This window comes from Eremothecium sinecaudum, chromosome VII (assembly GCF_001548555.1).
Source record: "Eremothecium sinecaudum strain ATCC 58844 chromosome VII, complete sequence".
NCBI lineage: Eukaryota > Fungi > Ascomycota > Saccharomycetes > Saccharomycetales > Saccharomycetaceae > Eremothecium > Eremothecium sinecaudum.
The window spans coordinates 252,235-269,325 of NC_030898.1; the positions used below are offsets into that span (position 1 = coordinate 252,235).

The 17,091-nt window shown below is 40.9% G+C and overlaps 7 protein-coding genes and 4 non-coding genes across 11 annotated transcripts; 8 read left to right on the forward strand and 3 right to left on the reverse strand.

The window, feature by feature from the left end:
* Positions 1-211: 211 nt before the first annotated feature.
* Positions 212-4,087, forward strand: ECM30 (Ecm30p; the record flags this gene model as incomplete). Its single annotated transcript, XM_018133710.1, has 1 exon — positions 212-4,087. The coding sequence occupies one exon, from the start codon at positions 212-214 to the stop codon at positions 4,085-4,087; it is 3,876 nt and encodes a 1,291-aa protein (XP_017989127.1).
* Positions 4,088-4,210: 123 nt separating this feature from the next.
* Positions 4,211-4,840, reverse strand: TSR2 (Tsr2p; the record flags this gene model as incomplete). The annotated part of the gene is made up of 1 exon (XM_018133709.1): positions 4,211-4,840. The coding sequence occupies one exon, from the start codon at positions 4,838-4,840 to the stop codon at positions 4,211-4,213; it is 630 nt and encodes a 209-aa protein (XP_017989128.1).
* A 391-nt stretch (positions 4,841-5,231) lies between these two features.
* Positions 5,232-6,893, forward strand: CNA1 (calcineurin catalytic subunit A; the record flags this gene model as incomplete). The annotated part of the gene is made up of 1 exon (XM_018133708.1): positions 5,232-6,893. One exon carries the CDS (start codon positions 5,232-5,234, stop codon positions 6,891-6,893), a length of 1,662 nt encoding a protein of 553 aa, XP_017989129.1.
* Positions 6,894-7,218: 325 nt separating this feature from the next.
* IMD3 (IMP dehydrogenase IMD3) lies at positions 7,219-9,000 on the reverse strand (the record flags this gene model as incomplete). Its single annotated transcript, XM_018133707.1, has 2 exons — positions 7,219-8,333; positions 8,547-9,000. 2 exons carry the CDS (start codon positions 8,998-9,000, stop codon positions 7,219-7,221), a joined length of 1,569 nt encoding a protein of 522 aa, XP_017989130.1.
* AW171_hschr74148 lies at positions 8,409-8,484 on the forward strand. Its single transcript, XR_001930126.1, has one exon. It is a non-coding gene; the product is annotated as an HGLSNR54 (small nuclear RNA).
* Positions 9,001-9,590: 590 nt separating the features above from the next.
* Positions 9,591-9,663, forward strand: AW171_hschr74149. Its single transcript has one exon. It is a non-coding gene; the product is annotated as a tRNA-Thr (tRNA).
* Positions 9,664-10,206: 543 nt separating this feature from the next.
* Positions 10,207-10,294, forward strand: AW171_hschr74150. The gene is given in 2 exon segments: positions 10,207-10,245; positions 10,259-10,294. It is a non-coding gene; the product is annotated as a tRNA-Tyr (tRNA).
* A 574-nt stretch (positions 10,295-10,868) lies between these two features.
* TOS7 (Tos7p) lies at positions 10,869-12,779 on the forward strand (the record flags this gene model as incomplete). The annotated part of the gene is made up of 1 exon (XM_018133706.1): positions 10,869-12,779. One exon carries the CDS (start codon positions 10,869-10,871, stop codon positions 12,777-12,779), a length of 1,911 nt encoding a protein of 636 aa, XP_017989131.1.
* Positions 12,780-13,421: 642 nt separating this feature from the next.
* On the reverse strand, positions 13,422-14,522 carry TLG2 (t-SNARE syntaxin TLG2; the record flags this gene model as incomplete). The annotated part of the gene is made up of 1 exon (XM_018133705.1): positions 13,422-14,522. The coding sequence occupies one exon, from the start codon at positions 14,520-14,522 to the stop codon at positions 13,422-13,424; it is 1,101 nt and encodes a 366-aa protein (XP_017989132.1).
* Positions 14,523-14,824: 302 nt separating this feature from the next.
* AW171_hschr74153 lies at positions 14,825-14,912 on the forward strand. The gene is given in 2 exon segments: positions 14,825-14,863; positions 14,877-14,912. It is a non-coding gene; the product is annotated as a tRNA-Tyr (tRNA).
* Positions 14,913-15,342: 430 nt separating this feature from the next.
* Positions 15,343-17,007, forward strand: CDC14 (phosphoprotein phosphatase CDC14; the record flags this gene model as incomplete). The annotated part of the gene is made up of 1 exon (XM_018133704.1): positions 15,343-17,007. The coding sequence occupies one exon, from the start codon at positions 15,343-15,345 to the stop codon at positions 17,005-17,007; it is 1,665 nt and encodes a 554-aa protein (XP_017989133.1).
* Positions 17,008-17,091: the final 84 nt, after the last annotated feature.

The window sequence follows — 17,091 nt, forward strand, 5'->3', positions numbered from 1 at the left end:
TGTAACTAAGCTGAGTTTGTAAAATCCCAGCGTTTAGTAAAATGTTGGACTGCACGCTACCAAGAGTACAGCTGGTATAGAGTGCTGTTAAAGCTTCCAGTATTATTTGATAGCCTAATTGCTAATTGGAGATAAAACTACAATTGAGAGGATTTATCGTAATTGGATTGTAAAAGAGTCCCAATAGATTACACTAGTGATAAGTATAAAAATGGGAAATAGTGATTCCAAGCTTGCTATTTACAAAGCACATCTAGCAAAACTTGCAGATGTAAATGATATACCAATTTACTCCTCTTTAACTACGTCCCAGGCAGCTTCTCTGTTTTATAAACGTGATTTAAAGCGGGACGCGGGAGGGGTAAAAGGGAAACGGCCGATAGAGGAGCAGAATCAGCGGCAAAATGGCCTAAAGAACCAAGGAAATTACGATGATTTAAAAATCTCTTCGTATAACTTGCAAGATACGGCTTCATGTACATCTGCAACCGCGGATACAGAACCGAACCTCTCGAGGGAACGGTATAATGAGTTTTTTGCTTGTTTAGCCAAAGAACAGTTCAGCGCTGAAGATATATACTCGCTGTTGACTGTACAGGAGTTAAGGCACATATTTACCTCGAACTCTAGGAACTACCAAAATTTTGTTCGTTTTGCGTGTTTTAAGGTGTGCTCCTTGACCGCTAAGATGCAGACTAAACAAAAAGATTGGGCATCCTTTCAGGATAATTATAATGAATTACTCAACTGTGTTCGCATTTTAACTAAAATACTCCCAGTATTTTTTGAAACAGATACTGAACAGGTCTTGGAAGATGCAATTATGTGGAGTCGTAATAGCAGTGAAATTTTGGGTTTCAACACAAGGTCTGCATCGACTACCGCAGCAACTGTAGGGGCAACTGTATCCTCTGCTGGTGTTGAAAATGGTTTACCAGGGTACACAATTGAGAGCCCCCAAATGGAAGGTGTAAGCCCTGTTCTGCATGATGATCCACTTGCTGCCGGTTCGGCAAATTCGCTTCATGTTGCAGTCGGAAAATACTCTGCAGCTGAAACTGTTTTACCACTTGGTGTGCTACTTATGGAATCCTGTATAAATCTTTTGTTCATGGAAGGTTTTACGCTTCCTATAGATAGCCACAACAAGAAAAACGTTGACACATCCTCACCAATGCCAACAGACTTTTACGGTAAAAGTTATGGTCGTGTTTCATTTTTACTATGGGAAAAGGGCATCAGCATTGCAGATTATACAGAGGAGCCTCCTAATCCGATGTTAGATTCTCATAGATTGGAAGTTTTGCGTTTGATATTGACATTATGTTCAAAGAATTTGTACCAACCAGACTGTATTAATAAATACCTACTGGTGTTGTGTACAACGATTTCCGAATACAGCACAATATGCGTTATATCTTCGATGATTAACCTAATCTGTAAATACTGTGAGAAGCCGGATACTGATCATTATGCGCCTCATTATCAACCTACATTAACGAAAAGTTCACAGCTAAATGCTTTAAGGAAGTCACTTGTGATGACCTGTTTCTCCGTGCTAAATATCATGCTGAACTTCCGTTTAGCAAGTGAAACAGAGAGCCCTGGTACGTACAAATTTCTTTATTCACTAAATGTATTTGCAGTGGGTCAGATTCTAAACCATGTTCCTAAAGCATATTTGTCATCCCTTGAGAAGGAGTCTGATATGAACTTGATACTCTACTCATTGGCTAAGGTAATTAAAAGTCCAATGGACATAGCAGTTGACCAAGAATGTAACCCTTTTAATTGGACGACGCCGAAATCGTCAGATTCTCGCGGACTGAAACTATTGTCAGGCTTGAAATCAACATCTCAAGGAAAGAGTCATTCGTTAAGCGGTAGTCCTCAAAGTAAAAGAGGTACTCCATATGAATCGCATAGTACTATACCACCGGACAGCGCAGGTAGCACCGGTAGTGTAAGTTTTAATCACTCCTCTGTCGACATCTTTTCCTTAAATCTACAGGCAATAGTGTTGATGTGGGAATTAATGAAATGTAGTAAAAAGTTTGAGGAATATGTTGCAGACAAATATGGTAATAGGTTGGTTGTTATTTCTGTGTTTTATATGAAATACTACAAGGACTTGCCAGAGCATACGGGGACATTGCTCCCTTTAATTGGCGGCTTTGCAACTTATTTGACTTCTAAAAACTTGATATTATACAGAATGATGGATCCAATCGACTTGAACTATTATTCAAACAAAATACCGAACATGTTCAAATTATCCGCCACTAACATTAATACAACCACCTACCGAGATTTTTGCGTCGTACATCTCTCCAATATCGCCGCACAACAAATTAAAAAGCGTCTACCTTTGAAGCCATGCATTTTAGAGTTGATCTACAATTTGTTGCCGCTTTCACATGAATTTACAGAAAGTGAGTTGGAACAAATATCTACTTCCCGTAGGTATACCCAGCCGGTAGGGTTAAGCTACCAGGCTGCTACAGGATTATCGTTTTTACTTTCTAAGATGGCTAATATGGATTACATATCCTTGCCATCAAAGGACGAAAACAATGTGATTCCGAAAGCATATTCATATTCATCAGGAGCTAAACTAGACAATTTGGCACTTTTTTTACGTGCGATTTTAACATACATCATCTACTATTATCAAGACTCTAAGAACCTATTGTTCACTCTTTGTCGCCATGAGAAGATTATCTATCAATTGAATGACATTATTCAAGAGTACTCGGAAGGCTTGAATGCAAATGACCTGAGAAACTTGTATGCGCCCCAGGAAAGCGACCAAGATGATGTATTAATTGATATGGATGTTATGAATCAATTAGGCGCGCCAAAGTCTACATTTCCTGGACAAACAAGCCTATATTTCCGTCAAGAGAGTGACAAATCTAACACAGATCAAAAGAGTGACGGCGAGGTAGACTATTCAGAAAGCGAACTTGATTCTATAGATGAACAGAAAACACCCGAAGGATATTACGAAAACCTTACTGCTGGAGGAAAGTCAGTTAAAATATATGAACATCTGGATTACAGTGAAGATACTACTTTGAAAAGCACGAAGCTCTATTTGAATCTAAGACCTATCTGGCCAGTCGGGTTAACTGTGAAGGGTAAGTGGAAAACTAAACTGCATAAGCCTCTTTACGTTGGCTGGATCGGAGCGCCAACTTTATTCCTACTTATGAAGGTTGTTCAGATAGTTAATAATGAATTCCCACAGATAGCCCACATAAAAAGTAAAGAGTACTATGATTTATTGAAGCATATTGGTGCGTGGGAGCCAACCTTTCAAGACTACGTGAAACCACTTTTGTCTCCTGAGATATTGGCAATGAATGAAAGCTATAAATCATTAGACCTTGACTGGGACAGCAACGCGGTTGCAAGTAAATGGTATCGCTCCGTTATTTGGAGCAATATATTTAATGCGAATAGCGTCCCTTATTTGAACGAACCCCTAGATCACAAGGAAAGCTCAGAGGCTATTACAGATGTAGACATAGTACAAACACCTAGCCAGCGAGGATTCCCAGAGGTAAAAATCCAATCGGAGGGGCCCACATTAACTACGACCAACAGTAATAGTAGCTCTTTGGCATATTTTGACGGTGACTACTTCGCAAATAGTGTCCGCTCTTCACCTAGCTACTGTGGAATAGTAGAAAGAAAGGACAGCAGCAGCGCCAGTATTAACAACATCGGCTTGACCGTTAATAACATGAAAGCTGCCGAAAAACTTGCAAACCCTAAGAAGGCAAGTAGTTCTCTGTTCAAACTGTCTTGGCTTGGATTTGTGAAAAACGAGTCAAGTGATGCAATTGACGAGGAATTCCTGGCTACCAGCACCAACACAAGTCCAGGAAAGAGGCAGTTTGCTCTGGATGCTGGTGTGCTGAAACCAAACATTTGGGTAGGAACGAGGATTGCGATGTTTAAAGTTAAACGTGAGGCAAAGGAAGAGTTCTCGCTGATAGAATTGACAGGCTCGTTCTTCAGACATCTGAGAACCCATTCAAGTGCAAATAACACAGACACTCCTAACATACGCTACACATAGTGGCACATAGTAGCACATAAAAATTTTAGCATCTAAAATATATATTAACGTTCATAATAACTAACGCTGTCGCCTATTTTATCTATTTCTATATTCTCGCATAACTGCGACCCGCCGGCCACTTTAGCGCCTTCTTGAACCTTTAGATTGTACAAGCTGAAATCCATTTTCATCAACTATAGGACCGTCCCTTTGATCTGCTTTTCCCGCGTCGTCTTCCTCTTCAATATCCATCGCATCTTCGTCCTCTTCTTCATCACTACCATCCTCCGACTCAGAAACGTCCGGATTCGACGGGTCCTCAACAACGTGCACAGCCTTGTGGCTGGCACGACGTTCGCTCCGTTTCTGCCATTCACCATAAAGTTTTTCTATTTCTGAGTACTCGTTGGCCTCACATTGACGGTACAGTGACACAATACCAGCAGCTATTGGCAGAGCAGAGTCGTCCTCGACATTCGTCTCAAATTCGTCTGACATAGCGTACAAAAGTGTCTCCTCCACTAAAGTAACATCAACTATTTTCTCCTTCTTGAACAACTCGACTACAATACCGCTAATCCAGTCCCTCTTTTCTGCAGACTCTGGTCCTCCCCACTGGTTTTCAACTGCGATGTCTAGTGCATCCCATTTGTACACCATCATAGCAACTCCAAGCTCAAACCTTGCCTGCTGCTTTTCGTCGCTAAATTGGAGGTTACCACGCCCGGTAGGGGCCTCCACGTAGTCAGTAACATCGTAGTGTACGCTCATCCTAAAATCCGTGTCTTCTTACATACATTTGCTAGGTGATGAGCTGCAACTCACGCACAAATTTTTCACGAACACGGTCTAAACACATTTTTAATTGCAACATCATCCAGTAGTCCGCCGCCAAGCGCTGATAAGCATTCTATATATGCTATATAACAGCGTATGCTCTTAGGGCGACGCATATCGCACCTTTGTGGTCACGTGACAATTTTTTCTTAATTTAGCACGAAGTTCATCAAAATCAAATACAGAAACATCCTTCTAGATAGTCAACTACAATAAAAGGACTTGAAGAAGCCATAAAAACAAGATTTATTTTATTGCTTGAATATTCATTTTATATATAGATACTCCGGTGCTTTAGTATCTTCCCAAGAAAATTAGCTACATTATGCGCTCGGTTAATGATACCTATGAGAACACAAGAAGGAATAATACCGTATTGAAGGTAATTGAATCGAAACAGCCACTTAATGATGTCCCCAAAAGAGACATGTCTATATACGAGTTAGAAGATGGAAGCAGAGTCTCAACGAAGAGAAGAGTTGTAAGGTCCATACCACCCATTTGCAGGAGGTTGCCAACTGAAGATGAGTTGTTTCTTGCAAACGGATTACCAAACCATGTATTTTTGAGAGAACACTTCAGGAAACAAGGAAAGGTGACGGAGTACCAAGCTTTACGTATTATTGGTATGGCTACCGATCTACTAACGAGGGAGCCTAATTTATTAACTGTGGGAGCGCCTATAACTATATGTGGGGATATACACGGCCAGTATTACGACTTATTGAAGTTGTTTGAGGTCGGTGGAGATCCACAAAATACACAGTACTTATTTCTTGGTGATTATGTTGACCGTGGGTCCTTTTCATTTGAGTGTTTAGTGTACCTATACAGCTTGAAGTTGAACTTTCCTAATCACATCTGGATGCTAAGGGGTAACCACGAATGCAAACATCTAACATCCTATTTTACGTTCAAGAGCGAGTGTTTACATAAGTACAGTTTGAAAGTGTATGAAAGCTGCTGTGATTCCTTCACTGCGCTACCTTTGGCCGCAGTTATGAACGGCCAGTATTTTTGTGTCCACGGTGGTATTTCGCCGGAGTTGCGGACGCTAGAAGATGTAAACAGCTTTAACAGATTCAAAGAGATCCCTGCAAAGGGGCTAATGTGTGACTTGTTGTGGTCTGATCCTTCCGAGACGTATGATGAAGATGCTGATGATCCAAATACGGTGTTTTTTACTCCAAATACTGTAAGGGGTTGCTCCTATGCCTTCTCTTACCAGGCAGCATGTGACTTCCTTCAGAGAACCGGTTTATTGTCAATTATTAGAGCTCATGAAGCCCAAGATCATGGTTACAGAATGTACAGGAATACCAGGAACTTGGGGTTCCCAAGTCTATTGACGTTGTTCAGTGCACCCAATTACCTTGATAGTTATAAGAACAAGGCCGCCATATTGAAGTACGCTGACAATGTAATGAATATTAGGCAATTTAATATGTCTCCACACCCATACTGGTTGCCCAACTTTATGGATGTGTTTACTTGGTCCTTGCCATTTGTCGGGGAAAAGGTTACTGAAATGCTAGTGGCAATCTTAAACGTTTGTTCTGATGAAGAACTAGAAGGTGATACTCCATTGATGGAGGAAGAAGTTACGGCTAATCCTATGCCTCTCAATAGGCCTGTTACTATAACTTATACCAGAAGACAGAAGTATTCATCTGTCTTAGAAGACGAAGCCAAGAAGCGTGCGCTGAGGAACAAGATCTTGGCTATCGCTAAGGTTTCTAGAATGTACAGTATTTTGAGAGAGGAGCGTGATAAGATCCAATATCTGAAAACTATGAACGCAGGAGTTTTGCCCCGTGGTGCGTTATCACGCGGGACAGAAGGACTGAATGAGGCATTGTCGATCTTTGAGAAGGCACGTAGAGCAGACTTACAAAACGAAAGATTACCACCTGATTTGTCGGATGTAGAGAGGTCAAGGGAACTATATTATAGGAGAATGCTGAGGAATATAAATAACAGACGGTGAACAAATATAAAGATAAAATATAATTAAAAAAAAGCATCATCTATTGGAAATGAATAAGGGTTTAAGCTATAGGAGTTATAATTAAAGAGAATATGTATCAGGAACATTCGTACATATTATTACATTCCCTATACTATTCAAACCTAGTTTAGAGAATTATTTGATAATAAATAACCACAAAGAGTTTAAGCATCAAGAGACAATAAAAGCTATTTAATAATAATAACGCCAAGTTATTTAGATGATTTTACAAATGGATATTTCATTACTTAAAAAAAGGTATAGAAATCTTGAAACTTGTTTTTTAAGCCATAAGCCATAACGCTTAATTATGTAGACGCTTTTCGTAAGAGTGCAAGTTATGAACACCACCTTCTAATTGAGCAGATGGAGTTCTGAATTCAAATCTAACATCACCACTGTCAACCTTCTCTCTTAGCTCGGTCAAAGAGCGAACACCAATATCTTGACAAGAGTGTTGTAAACCATTGTATAAGTATGGAATATACTTTGTGATAGAACCCTTGTCAATAACGGCACCGCTGACACCTTGAGCGACTAAAATCTTGTCAGTCTCAGAGAAATATCTGGAAGTGGCGGCATTTCCCTTAGAATCTGTTTTTTGCATGGCATCAATAGAACCCATACCTCTGTAGGTCTTCAATCTCTTACCATCCCTGAAAAAGTATTCACCAGGGGACTCAGTAGTACCAGCTAACATTCCGCCCATCATGACGGTAGATGCACCCAATGCAATAGCCTTAATGATGTGCCCAATGTTTTGGACACCACCGTCAGCAATACATGGAACACCAAATTGGTTGGCAAACTGGGCAACTCTGTATACAGCAGTACCTTGTGGTCTACCACAAGCCATGACCTCTTGGGTAATACAGATAGAACCAGAACCCATACCAACTCTCAAACCGTCAGCGCCAGCTTCAATCAAGCTGGCCGCTTGTTCTCTGGTAACAACGTTACCAGCAATGACTTCCAAGTCAGGGAAGGTCTTTTTAATCCATCTTATCATATCCAATTGGAAGACAGAATTACCTTGAGAAGAATCTAAGACAATGACATCCAAACCGGCTTCGACCAACAAAGCTAGTCTTTCTCTGTCACTGTCTATGGTACCGATGGCAGCTCCACATAACAATTGCTTAGTCTTAGCAGACTTGGAGGCCAAAGGATAAGATTGATTCTTCATCAAATCGGTTCTAGAAAGCATGGAAACCAAGTTACCTTCGTCGTCGACAATGGGCAACTTACCCTTCTTGGTCTTCTTCAGAATAAGGTTACCTTCTTCCAAAGTTAGACCCTTCTTACCAGTAACAACGTCTGTGGTCATGATTTCAGAGACCGAGAGAGAGTCATCTTCAATAAACTGTACATCACGAGATGTGATAATACCTAGTAGTTTTCCACCAACGTCACCATTGTCTGAATTATAATTGTTAGTAATTTAGGTTCGCATGAACTAGGAACTATTTCAATAATTGGGCAACAAACTTGGATTCAGAGATAGCATGTCTACAAGATCGTTTGATCACAGTCAGTAGAACGAAAGTTATTAGAATTGAAGCTAATCATCATAATGGAGCAGTTTTTGGTCCCAAAATCTAATAGTACCTTACCGATTTCTTAAAAACATACCTGTAACTGGATAACCAGCAAACCCGTACTTAGCCTTCATCATTTTGGCTTCTCCCACAGTAACTTTAGGAGAGATGACGATTGGGGAGTTAATAAAACCATTCTCATACTTCTTAACCTTCTTAACCATAGCAGCTTGCTCCTCAGGAGTACAGTTGTGATGGATAATACCAATACCACCCATTAGAGCCATATGGATAGCCATCTCAGCTTCAGTGACTGTATCCATAGGAGAAGAAACAAGAGGAGTATTCAACTTGATCTTCTTAGTCAACCTTGAGGTAAGCTTCACATCGGAAGATGTAAACTCGATCTTACCTGGCAACATCAAAAAGTCATTGTAAGTCAAACCCCCTCTAATGCTAGAGTCCATTAACTGTTCAGCGGAAAGACCATCCTTTTCGTTGAAGGTTGCAAGATATTCGAAGGCAGTTGCAGGATCTCTGTAAGACATAGCGCTACTTATAACTAGGAATGTATATTGGAAAATACAAAAATAAAATACTCAAGAACCCATCTCCCAGTAAATCTGAAAACCATCCAGCCCACTAAAAGAGAAAGAACAAGACATATTCAAAAATTAAGACTTAACTCTTCATATTTATACTTCATCTCATCGCAATGAGCTGGAAAATTTTTAGGAAAAAAGAAACGTGGCTCCGTCTTTCTGACTTCGACAGGGTTATTGGTAATTAATGGAAGCGCGAATGTTCGAAGAGATGAGGTCGCGTAGTAAAGGGTGGCGGACTCGTGTCGGTAGTTGTTGGTAGCTACCGCTGGTCTCAATCTTCTTAGATCTTCTTCGTAGCTCTTCCACTGCGTAGCTCTTCTGCAATGGCCAGCAAAGATACATGGTCATGTGACCGGCATTAGAGATGAATAGGGCATGGGCGCGTCAGCCGGGGTCTGAACGGGCCAGTCAGGTGCTTATTAACGCCCGAATAACCCCCGAATAACCCCCGAATAAGGATGCTCAGTAACGCACTGCCGCGATTCCTGCCGTGGCCGTGATCTACCCGCTGGTGCGCTTGCCAGCGTCAAGAAGCTTCTATGGCCAAGTTGGTAAGGCGCCACACTAGTAATGTGGAGATCATCAGTTCGAATCTGGTTGGAAGCATTTCAGCAAATAATCCTACCCATGTAATGGGTAATATGGAAATTAATTTTTTGTCCACGATATATGTTCAACAACTATACTCACTTCGAGAATAGCTTCAAAGTTAATTCAATCGTTCTATCATTAAATTCCTTACTATGTTGCCCAGCTACCTAATTAACACCTACGTCCACCATTCCTGTCACACGCTGTCTCGAACAGGCATTTGACGCCTAAATGAAAATTTCAGCCTCGCGGCTACAGAATGCCATAATCACTCGGGTCACAACCCCTCCTTGTCCAAAACTACTTACTGATCACGTGTGTGTTAAATACTCAATAATAGATTACTGTACTACGTATATATAGCTCTAACCTGAGTCAATGACCTCCCTTCCTTTCGACTCCTAGTCATGTTCTCATATCGTGCACCTACTTCTCCATACTGATCAATCCGACGCTTCTTTCTAGCTGCTGTCTCTACGGGGTGCTTATCTGAATCTGTGGACCTCATGTCTCCGACATGCCTTATATACCTGGAAACTTAGGGTTTCTCCGAATCACCTCTCGGTAGCCAAGTTGGTTTAAGGCGCCAGACTGTAATTTGAAACTTGTAATCTGGAGATCGGGTGTTCGACTCACCCCCGGGAGATTTTTTTTGAAGTGAATTCAGTGACGCAATAAGTACAAAAGGAACCCCTTTTGCATCGCACAACTCAAACGTCATCCAAAACTCTAAAACTATATAGGCGGTCCCCCTACTCCACATCAAAATAAACTTCAGACTGGCAGCCGTACTATTCCCGCCGTCTCTGGTCTGCTCAATCCACGCAGCGCCGGCAAGAATCTCAAGCTGAGGGGAAGCACACGTGATGTGTCCCTTTGTACGGTTAGGCGATTCTCGAGCCAACGGCCTGATGTTTCAAGGTTTCTTTTTGTGTTCCCTGGGCTTGTCTTATCTCTTAAAATTGCCATGGTAGTAAACTGAGCCGTTGAAATAAAGGCATAATTTGATTAATTTAGTAGCTTCGTTGATTATTTTAGGAACTACAACTGTAGAAAAGGTTAAATAGTTCTTAGCTATTGCAGGAATTTTCTAACCAAAGAGTTATTTTGCTAGGAAAGTTTTATATAGTGGGTTTGACTTTTAGGGCTATTGATCTCAAAGGTGGTTTTTGAAAGATACACTATCGACTTGTTATAAGTACGAGTTTTTATAAAAAACAATGAATATGGGGTTCAAAGGGCTGTATACTATTATTTGGTTGCTGCAGCTGGCTGCTTTAGCGATTATTGTAATGGCTTGCATAACGACACCTGTTACCCGTTTGGCTTTGGCGACAAGCGGTGATACAAGTTATGGTATATTTGGGTCTTGTACGTCTTTGTTGTGTTATGGTGTAAATGAAACAATTGAGCAGCAGAGAGTTGATGGCATGGATTGGTTGTTCGCTGATCATGTCCGGGAAACGTTATATCATAGCTTGTTGGTGACGCCAATAGCGGCGGGGTTCACACTGTTTGCACTTGTGTTGAATTTTATATCACAGTTTGGAAATGCCAGTGCACATAAGCCTGTTTTTCTTGGTAACTTCTTCTTCACGATTTTCGCGTGTATTTTAACTATAGGCGCATGTATATTGGTCATATTGAGTTTTTGGCCAAGGTTAACCTGGTGTGGGTTTTTGATGATAGGAGCAGCAGCGTTGACCTCCTTATGTGTACCAATGACTATTGGGGCATACTTACTGAATATACGAGATAACAACGACGGAGATACTAGTAGCGATTATGGGAGAAAGGGATTCCTAAAGCAAGAAGAGCTGACGAGAAGCTTTACCATTAGCAACCCTCCAAGAGATTCCGCCGGAGGGACGACTGATTATTATAAAATGAAGGATGACTTGTCGGCTGAAAGCACCCAGACAGGGTTCTCTGAGGTTTACGCTAATACACAGGTTCCACAGTCGTATCTAATCTCGAATCATGCAGCATCACTGAGTAGCGCTTATAAGAATCCTTCGGGAGGAGATGCAAATGCTACTGCACCATACCCATCTACATCCTCTGGTTTAGCCTCCACGCCTCGAAAGGAGGGATCAAGAGTTGGCATGCCATACCCTACCGGAGGAGCGGATTTGGGTACTATAAATGACCACCAGCAGCAACAGCAGCAACTTCAGGGATCGACTGCGGCTGCAAGTAATAATCAAAATTACTATGGCTCTTCTTCCAACAGTTTGAATCATAATCATTCAACCTTTTCGTCTACCAATCCAGGTCAAAAGAGTCCATACGGAATGAAGTCTGGAAGTAATCAACACTATACGGCCTTCCCTGGAGCGCCTACATACGGTCCTCTAGGTTATGAGCGCAAACACTACAACACTCTCAGCCAGTCATCTTCGAGTTATGATTTTTCTCCACCGCTTATGGGTAAGTTAAATTCAGAAGGGTACAACAAGGAGAGCGCTCTAAGTTACACAAACACCCCTATTGCAGTACTCGGTATTCCAAATAGTGGAGTTTCGAAAGATCATCAGGCACACCTCTCTACGGAAAGACGTGGAGTGCTGCCTCCTTCTCAGGAGTATGACGACGAAGAGTTTGTTAGACAGAATACAATTGATCCTTCTTCAAGGCCGCCATTGGATGGTGACGATGGTATTGAAGATGATCGTTCGGATTTCACATCCGTCTCGCAAAGGGCTGCAAATAGAGGATACGGTGGTAGTCATCTCTCAATGTTGCCGGGTTCTAGTGCAATCTATGATCCACGTTTCAACCAAAGTGCGAATTTCCAACAAAGTTTAACAGCTCCTCATAGTGCACAGTATCTCGGACCATATACACCTCAACAGCAGTCTGGGTCGGCATTGTACGGCACAGCCTTGGGAGCGCCTCGGTTGGCTGATGCATCCGATATGTTGTTACAGAATAATCCGGATTTCATGATCAGTGCGCGACCAGCTTCAACTAATACTCCAAAGTTTGGTAACCGTACGTCAATGTCTCCAGGCCCGGCTTTGTCGCTACAGGGCTCGCACTACAAGCCTGCCTACAAGAAAAGGTTACAAAAGACATCAGCAGTAACCGCGGCATCATTAAGCAGGGATAGTCCTTATGGTAACAGGTAATTTTTTATCACTCGAAATTATTTGAGTTAGAACTCCACTCGGTTATATTTTTGTTCCCTACTTCATCACTGCTTCTATGACATTGGTCTAGCTAATACGGTTAAGTGTTGATTAAAGAACAACAAGATATTTCCCTGCAATCGTTCCTTGTCGATTTTTTTAATATGGTAACATGCCCATGCTCTATGGAAGCTTGTTTTAATACTGCTTGATTTTACAATGCTCTTTACAGACTTGAAATTTTATTCTTTTTCATATTGGACTGGAAATTATGAGACGCCGTCTCGTTATTGTCCTAATTGGGTTTCCTAGAAAAGTAGCAAGTGGAGCAAAATGTTAGATGAATGGCATTCTGAAAAACTAAAAACAGGTTAAGTCTTTTAATTGATAGCTACGGCTTCGAATGATTAGCGTCAAGTTCTTTTACGTTTCAGTGTCATTATTACCATAGTCTTTTTAAACAGAAAACAGCATATCAAGTATATCCTGTTTTAAATATAATGTATCAGTAGAGTTTCCGGTTATATTTTAGTAGATTTTTTGTGATCCTTAGCTCCCATTTGTTTGACTTCATACATGCTAATATGTTTTAGTATGTTCTCGTAGAAATGTCATTATATATATTAGCTGTATATATTGATCCTAAGATACTTCCGGGGGTGTCACCTCAATCTCAGGAACAACATCATCCTCAGGCTTGTTTCCTGTGTTTTTCCCGTCCTTATTATTATCGTTATTATCGCTATGTCGTTCACTCCTATGCGGTTTAAGTAGCACGAAGACGAACAATAACAACACCAACAATGACAGTAAAAAAATCACCCGACACTTCTGTGACCTTTTTTGATACCTAGTTGCTTCAGTCAGCTCTCCCTGAGCTTGTCTCAACTGGACGTTAGTGTTTTCTAAATTGTAGTCGATTCTATCAATCACTGTGCCCTGATCAATAATTAATGCCTGCATCTCTCTGAAGATCGTGCTAACCTCTAGCACTCCCTTCGCTAATTTTGTGATCTCCTCGTCCCTCTGTTCAAGAAGCCTTGTATTCTGGTGTTTCTGCCGTTGCTTCATTAACGTTTCCCTCGAATATGAATCGACCTCCAATTGGTTGGCATGGCCCTCTTCTTCCTCCAGCAACGCCAGATTCTCCTCATCGTCCTTTACAGACGGCAATGGCTTGAAATCATCGTTGTTGAGAAACTTCAAGTAGTTATTCTGCATTACTCGGAACTTGTTACTCGAGTTTTGGATTTTTACAGCGTACATCTTGCAGCAATTGTCCAGAATTACCAATTCCCCCTTACGTAGCTGCGTCCCTCGGTACACCTGCGTCTCCTTGATGTTCTGAAGGCGCTTCATAATTGAATAGCACTTCTGGTAGTTGGAAATAACCTGGTAAGACAATTCCTCAATCTGCTTCTCATCCTGTGTTTTATCTTCAAAGCCCGGAAGAAGGTTCTTACGGTATAGTTTTGTTAACTGTATGATACAGTCGGCATTTTCAGCCAAAATAGTATCCAAATCATGTGTCAAGTCAAAGTAAGCAGGCGGCAGGGTATTCGCTTTCCTTGAGAAATCAACCATAGGGTAAGTTTCTGATGCAGAATGGTTTTCAAGATCCTGGATACTCTCGTTACTGCCCAAAAATGGATCACTAGCTTCCTGGCCTGAATTATACACAGACCGCTGGCGCGGAAATGTGCGGTGATATGAAAGAAACAAATTCGTTCTATCCCTAAACATTACTATTGATTCCCTCTCCTCTTCCTCACAACACGTTCCATTCCCTTACTATTAGTATTAAAGTTAAAACGTCTTTACTTAACAGCCGGGAAAAAGTTACATAACAAACAAGAGAGCATGTCTCCACTACTCAAATATACATAAACAAGAGCATCACACAACATCACAGTTGCACTATAAACCACCACACTACGATCTTACAGACAAACAGACATCAATCCCTGATCTTATGACCCAGCACGAGTTCGTGCTGTAGTTCTGTTATTTTATATATTATTTCCACATGTTAATAATCAAATTAGCTCTCGGTAGCCAAGTTGGTTTAAGGCGCCAGACTGTAATTTGAAACTTGTTATCTGGAGATCGGGTGTTCGACTCACCCCCGGGAGATTTTTTTATTTTTTTGAGGCTTATATAACGTCTCTTGTATTACTGAACATAATGAAAACACGCAAAAACACGTGGAGGAAGGCGTTAAAAACACGTAAATTCCATGCCAACTCTTGATTGACCTAGATATGATCTACTTTGCGTATCTTACTGACTAGATAATGCTCTTCTTATGTTTAATGGCATCTAATACACGTTATTTACCGCCATGAAATGTAAATAAACAATCTCTGACCTTAATCCGAAAACAAAAAACTGCTTCGTAGTAAACTTATAACTTCAACACAAACATTCATAAATCAACCAAAAAACACTATAATACAGAAATTACGTGTCGTTCATTTTGAGCTTAACGTATTCGAGTGGTATTCCTTTAGATTTGTAACTTCATTTAAAATTTCCTTTTAAGCTTCTTCTTTTTGTTTTGGTAATGGGAAAGAGAGTGTATTTGGATAACACGATTGAGTTTTTAAAGGGTAGGGTTTACCTAGGTGCCTATGACTATACTCCACAAGATTCAGATGAAGTAGTGTTTTTTACCGTTGAAGATACGCTATTTTACAATAGGTTCCATTTAGACTTTGGTCCCATGCATATTGGTCATTTGTACCGTTTTGCTGTGATATTTCATGAGATCTTAAATGATTCTGATAACCAGGGCAAAGCAGTGGTATTTTATTCATCTACTTCAACGAGACAAAGGGCGAATTCTGCCTGCCTTTTATGTTGTTATATGATTTTGGTGCAAGGATGGACTCCGCATCAAGTTCTTCAGCCTTTGGCACAAGTTGATCCTCCTTTTATGCCATTCCGTGACGCCGGGTATTCTAATGCTGACTTTGAGATATCTATACAAGATGTTGTCTACGGCATCTGGAGGGGAAAGGAGACCGGTTTGGTTGACTTGAATACTTTTAAGCTAGAGGTATATGAGAAGTACGAACGCGTTGAACATGGTGATTTTAATCTATTGACACCCGAGTTCATTGCTTTTGCATCGCCTGAAGAAGATCTAAGGAGGCCGTATGTTCCAGGAAGGATGCGTTTAAATCAGCCATTCCGGAAAGTGCTTGAGTTTTTCAAAGAGAATAATGTGCAGTTGGTTGTGCGGTTGAACTCACCGTTGTACCGGGCACAGCACTTTGAAGATATAGGTATTAAGCACCTTGATATGATTTTTGAGGACGGTACTTGTCCGGATCTATCCATAGTTAAGAACTTCGTTGGTGCAGCAGAAACAATAATAAACCAGGGGGGGAAAATTGCAGTTCATTGCAAGGCAGGTTTGGGCAGAACAGGTTGCTTAATTGGCGCTCACTTAATTTATACCTATGGATTTACAGCTAACGAATGTATTGGCTTTATGCGTTTTATCAGGCCTGGGATGGTTGTTGGCCCACAGCAGCATTGGATTTACTTGAATCAGAATACATTCCGTGAGTGGAAATACACTATGAAGTTGAGTTTAGAACCAAGCGATCTCATTTGCGGTCTATACCCATTGGTCACCTTAGAAGAGTATAAATACCAGAAAAAGAAGGCCAGGAAGCCTAGGCTTGATCGTGAAGGTGACTATACCATAGAGGAACACACAATGACTCCGCCAAGTAAAACTTTGGCTAACCGCAATAACGACTTTTCTCACAATATAGCTGTTCCACAAGAATCGCCAGGCCAACCACGGAAGACTCAAGATGGCCAGCACATAGTGGAGAGCATTAGCAGCACTAATGTCCAAAAGACGAAGAATTCTAACGCTCAGTACATCTCGGCAACAGATGACAAGAATAACGCTCCATCATCGATAAACCCTAAATCGGATTCTAAGCACATCGATAACCCAAGGGTCACTACTCAAGGTAACAATAGTGATAATGAAGATTCAATGATAATAGACTCCAGTGGGGCTACGTCAAAGTCTCCACTGTCATCAATGACAAAGAAGATAATGACGAATACTTCTATGGATGAAGAATTTGCCTTAAGACAAGTATTGCCCAAAAATAGACGTTTAGCATCGTCTGGCCTGAATACATCTGACAAAAGGTCAGTCAGCGGTGGTGTTAGGAAGATATCAGGAACGACAAAACGTTGAAATCTTAATCAAAGAAACTATGAACAATGCAAAATACAACCCACGCTCATATTATTACTTAAAAATGTAGAAAGCAATGAAACG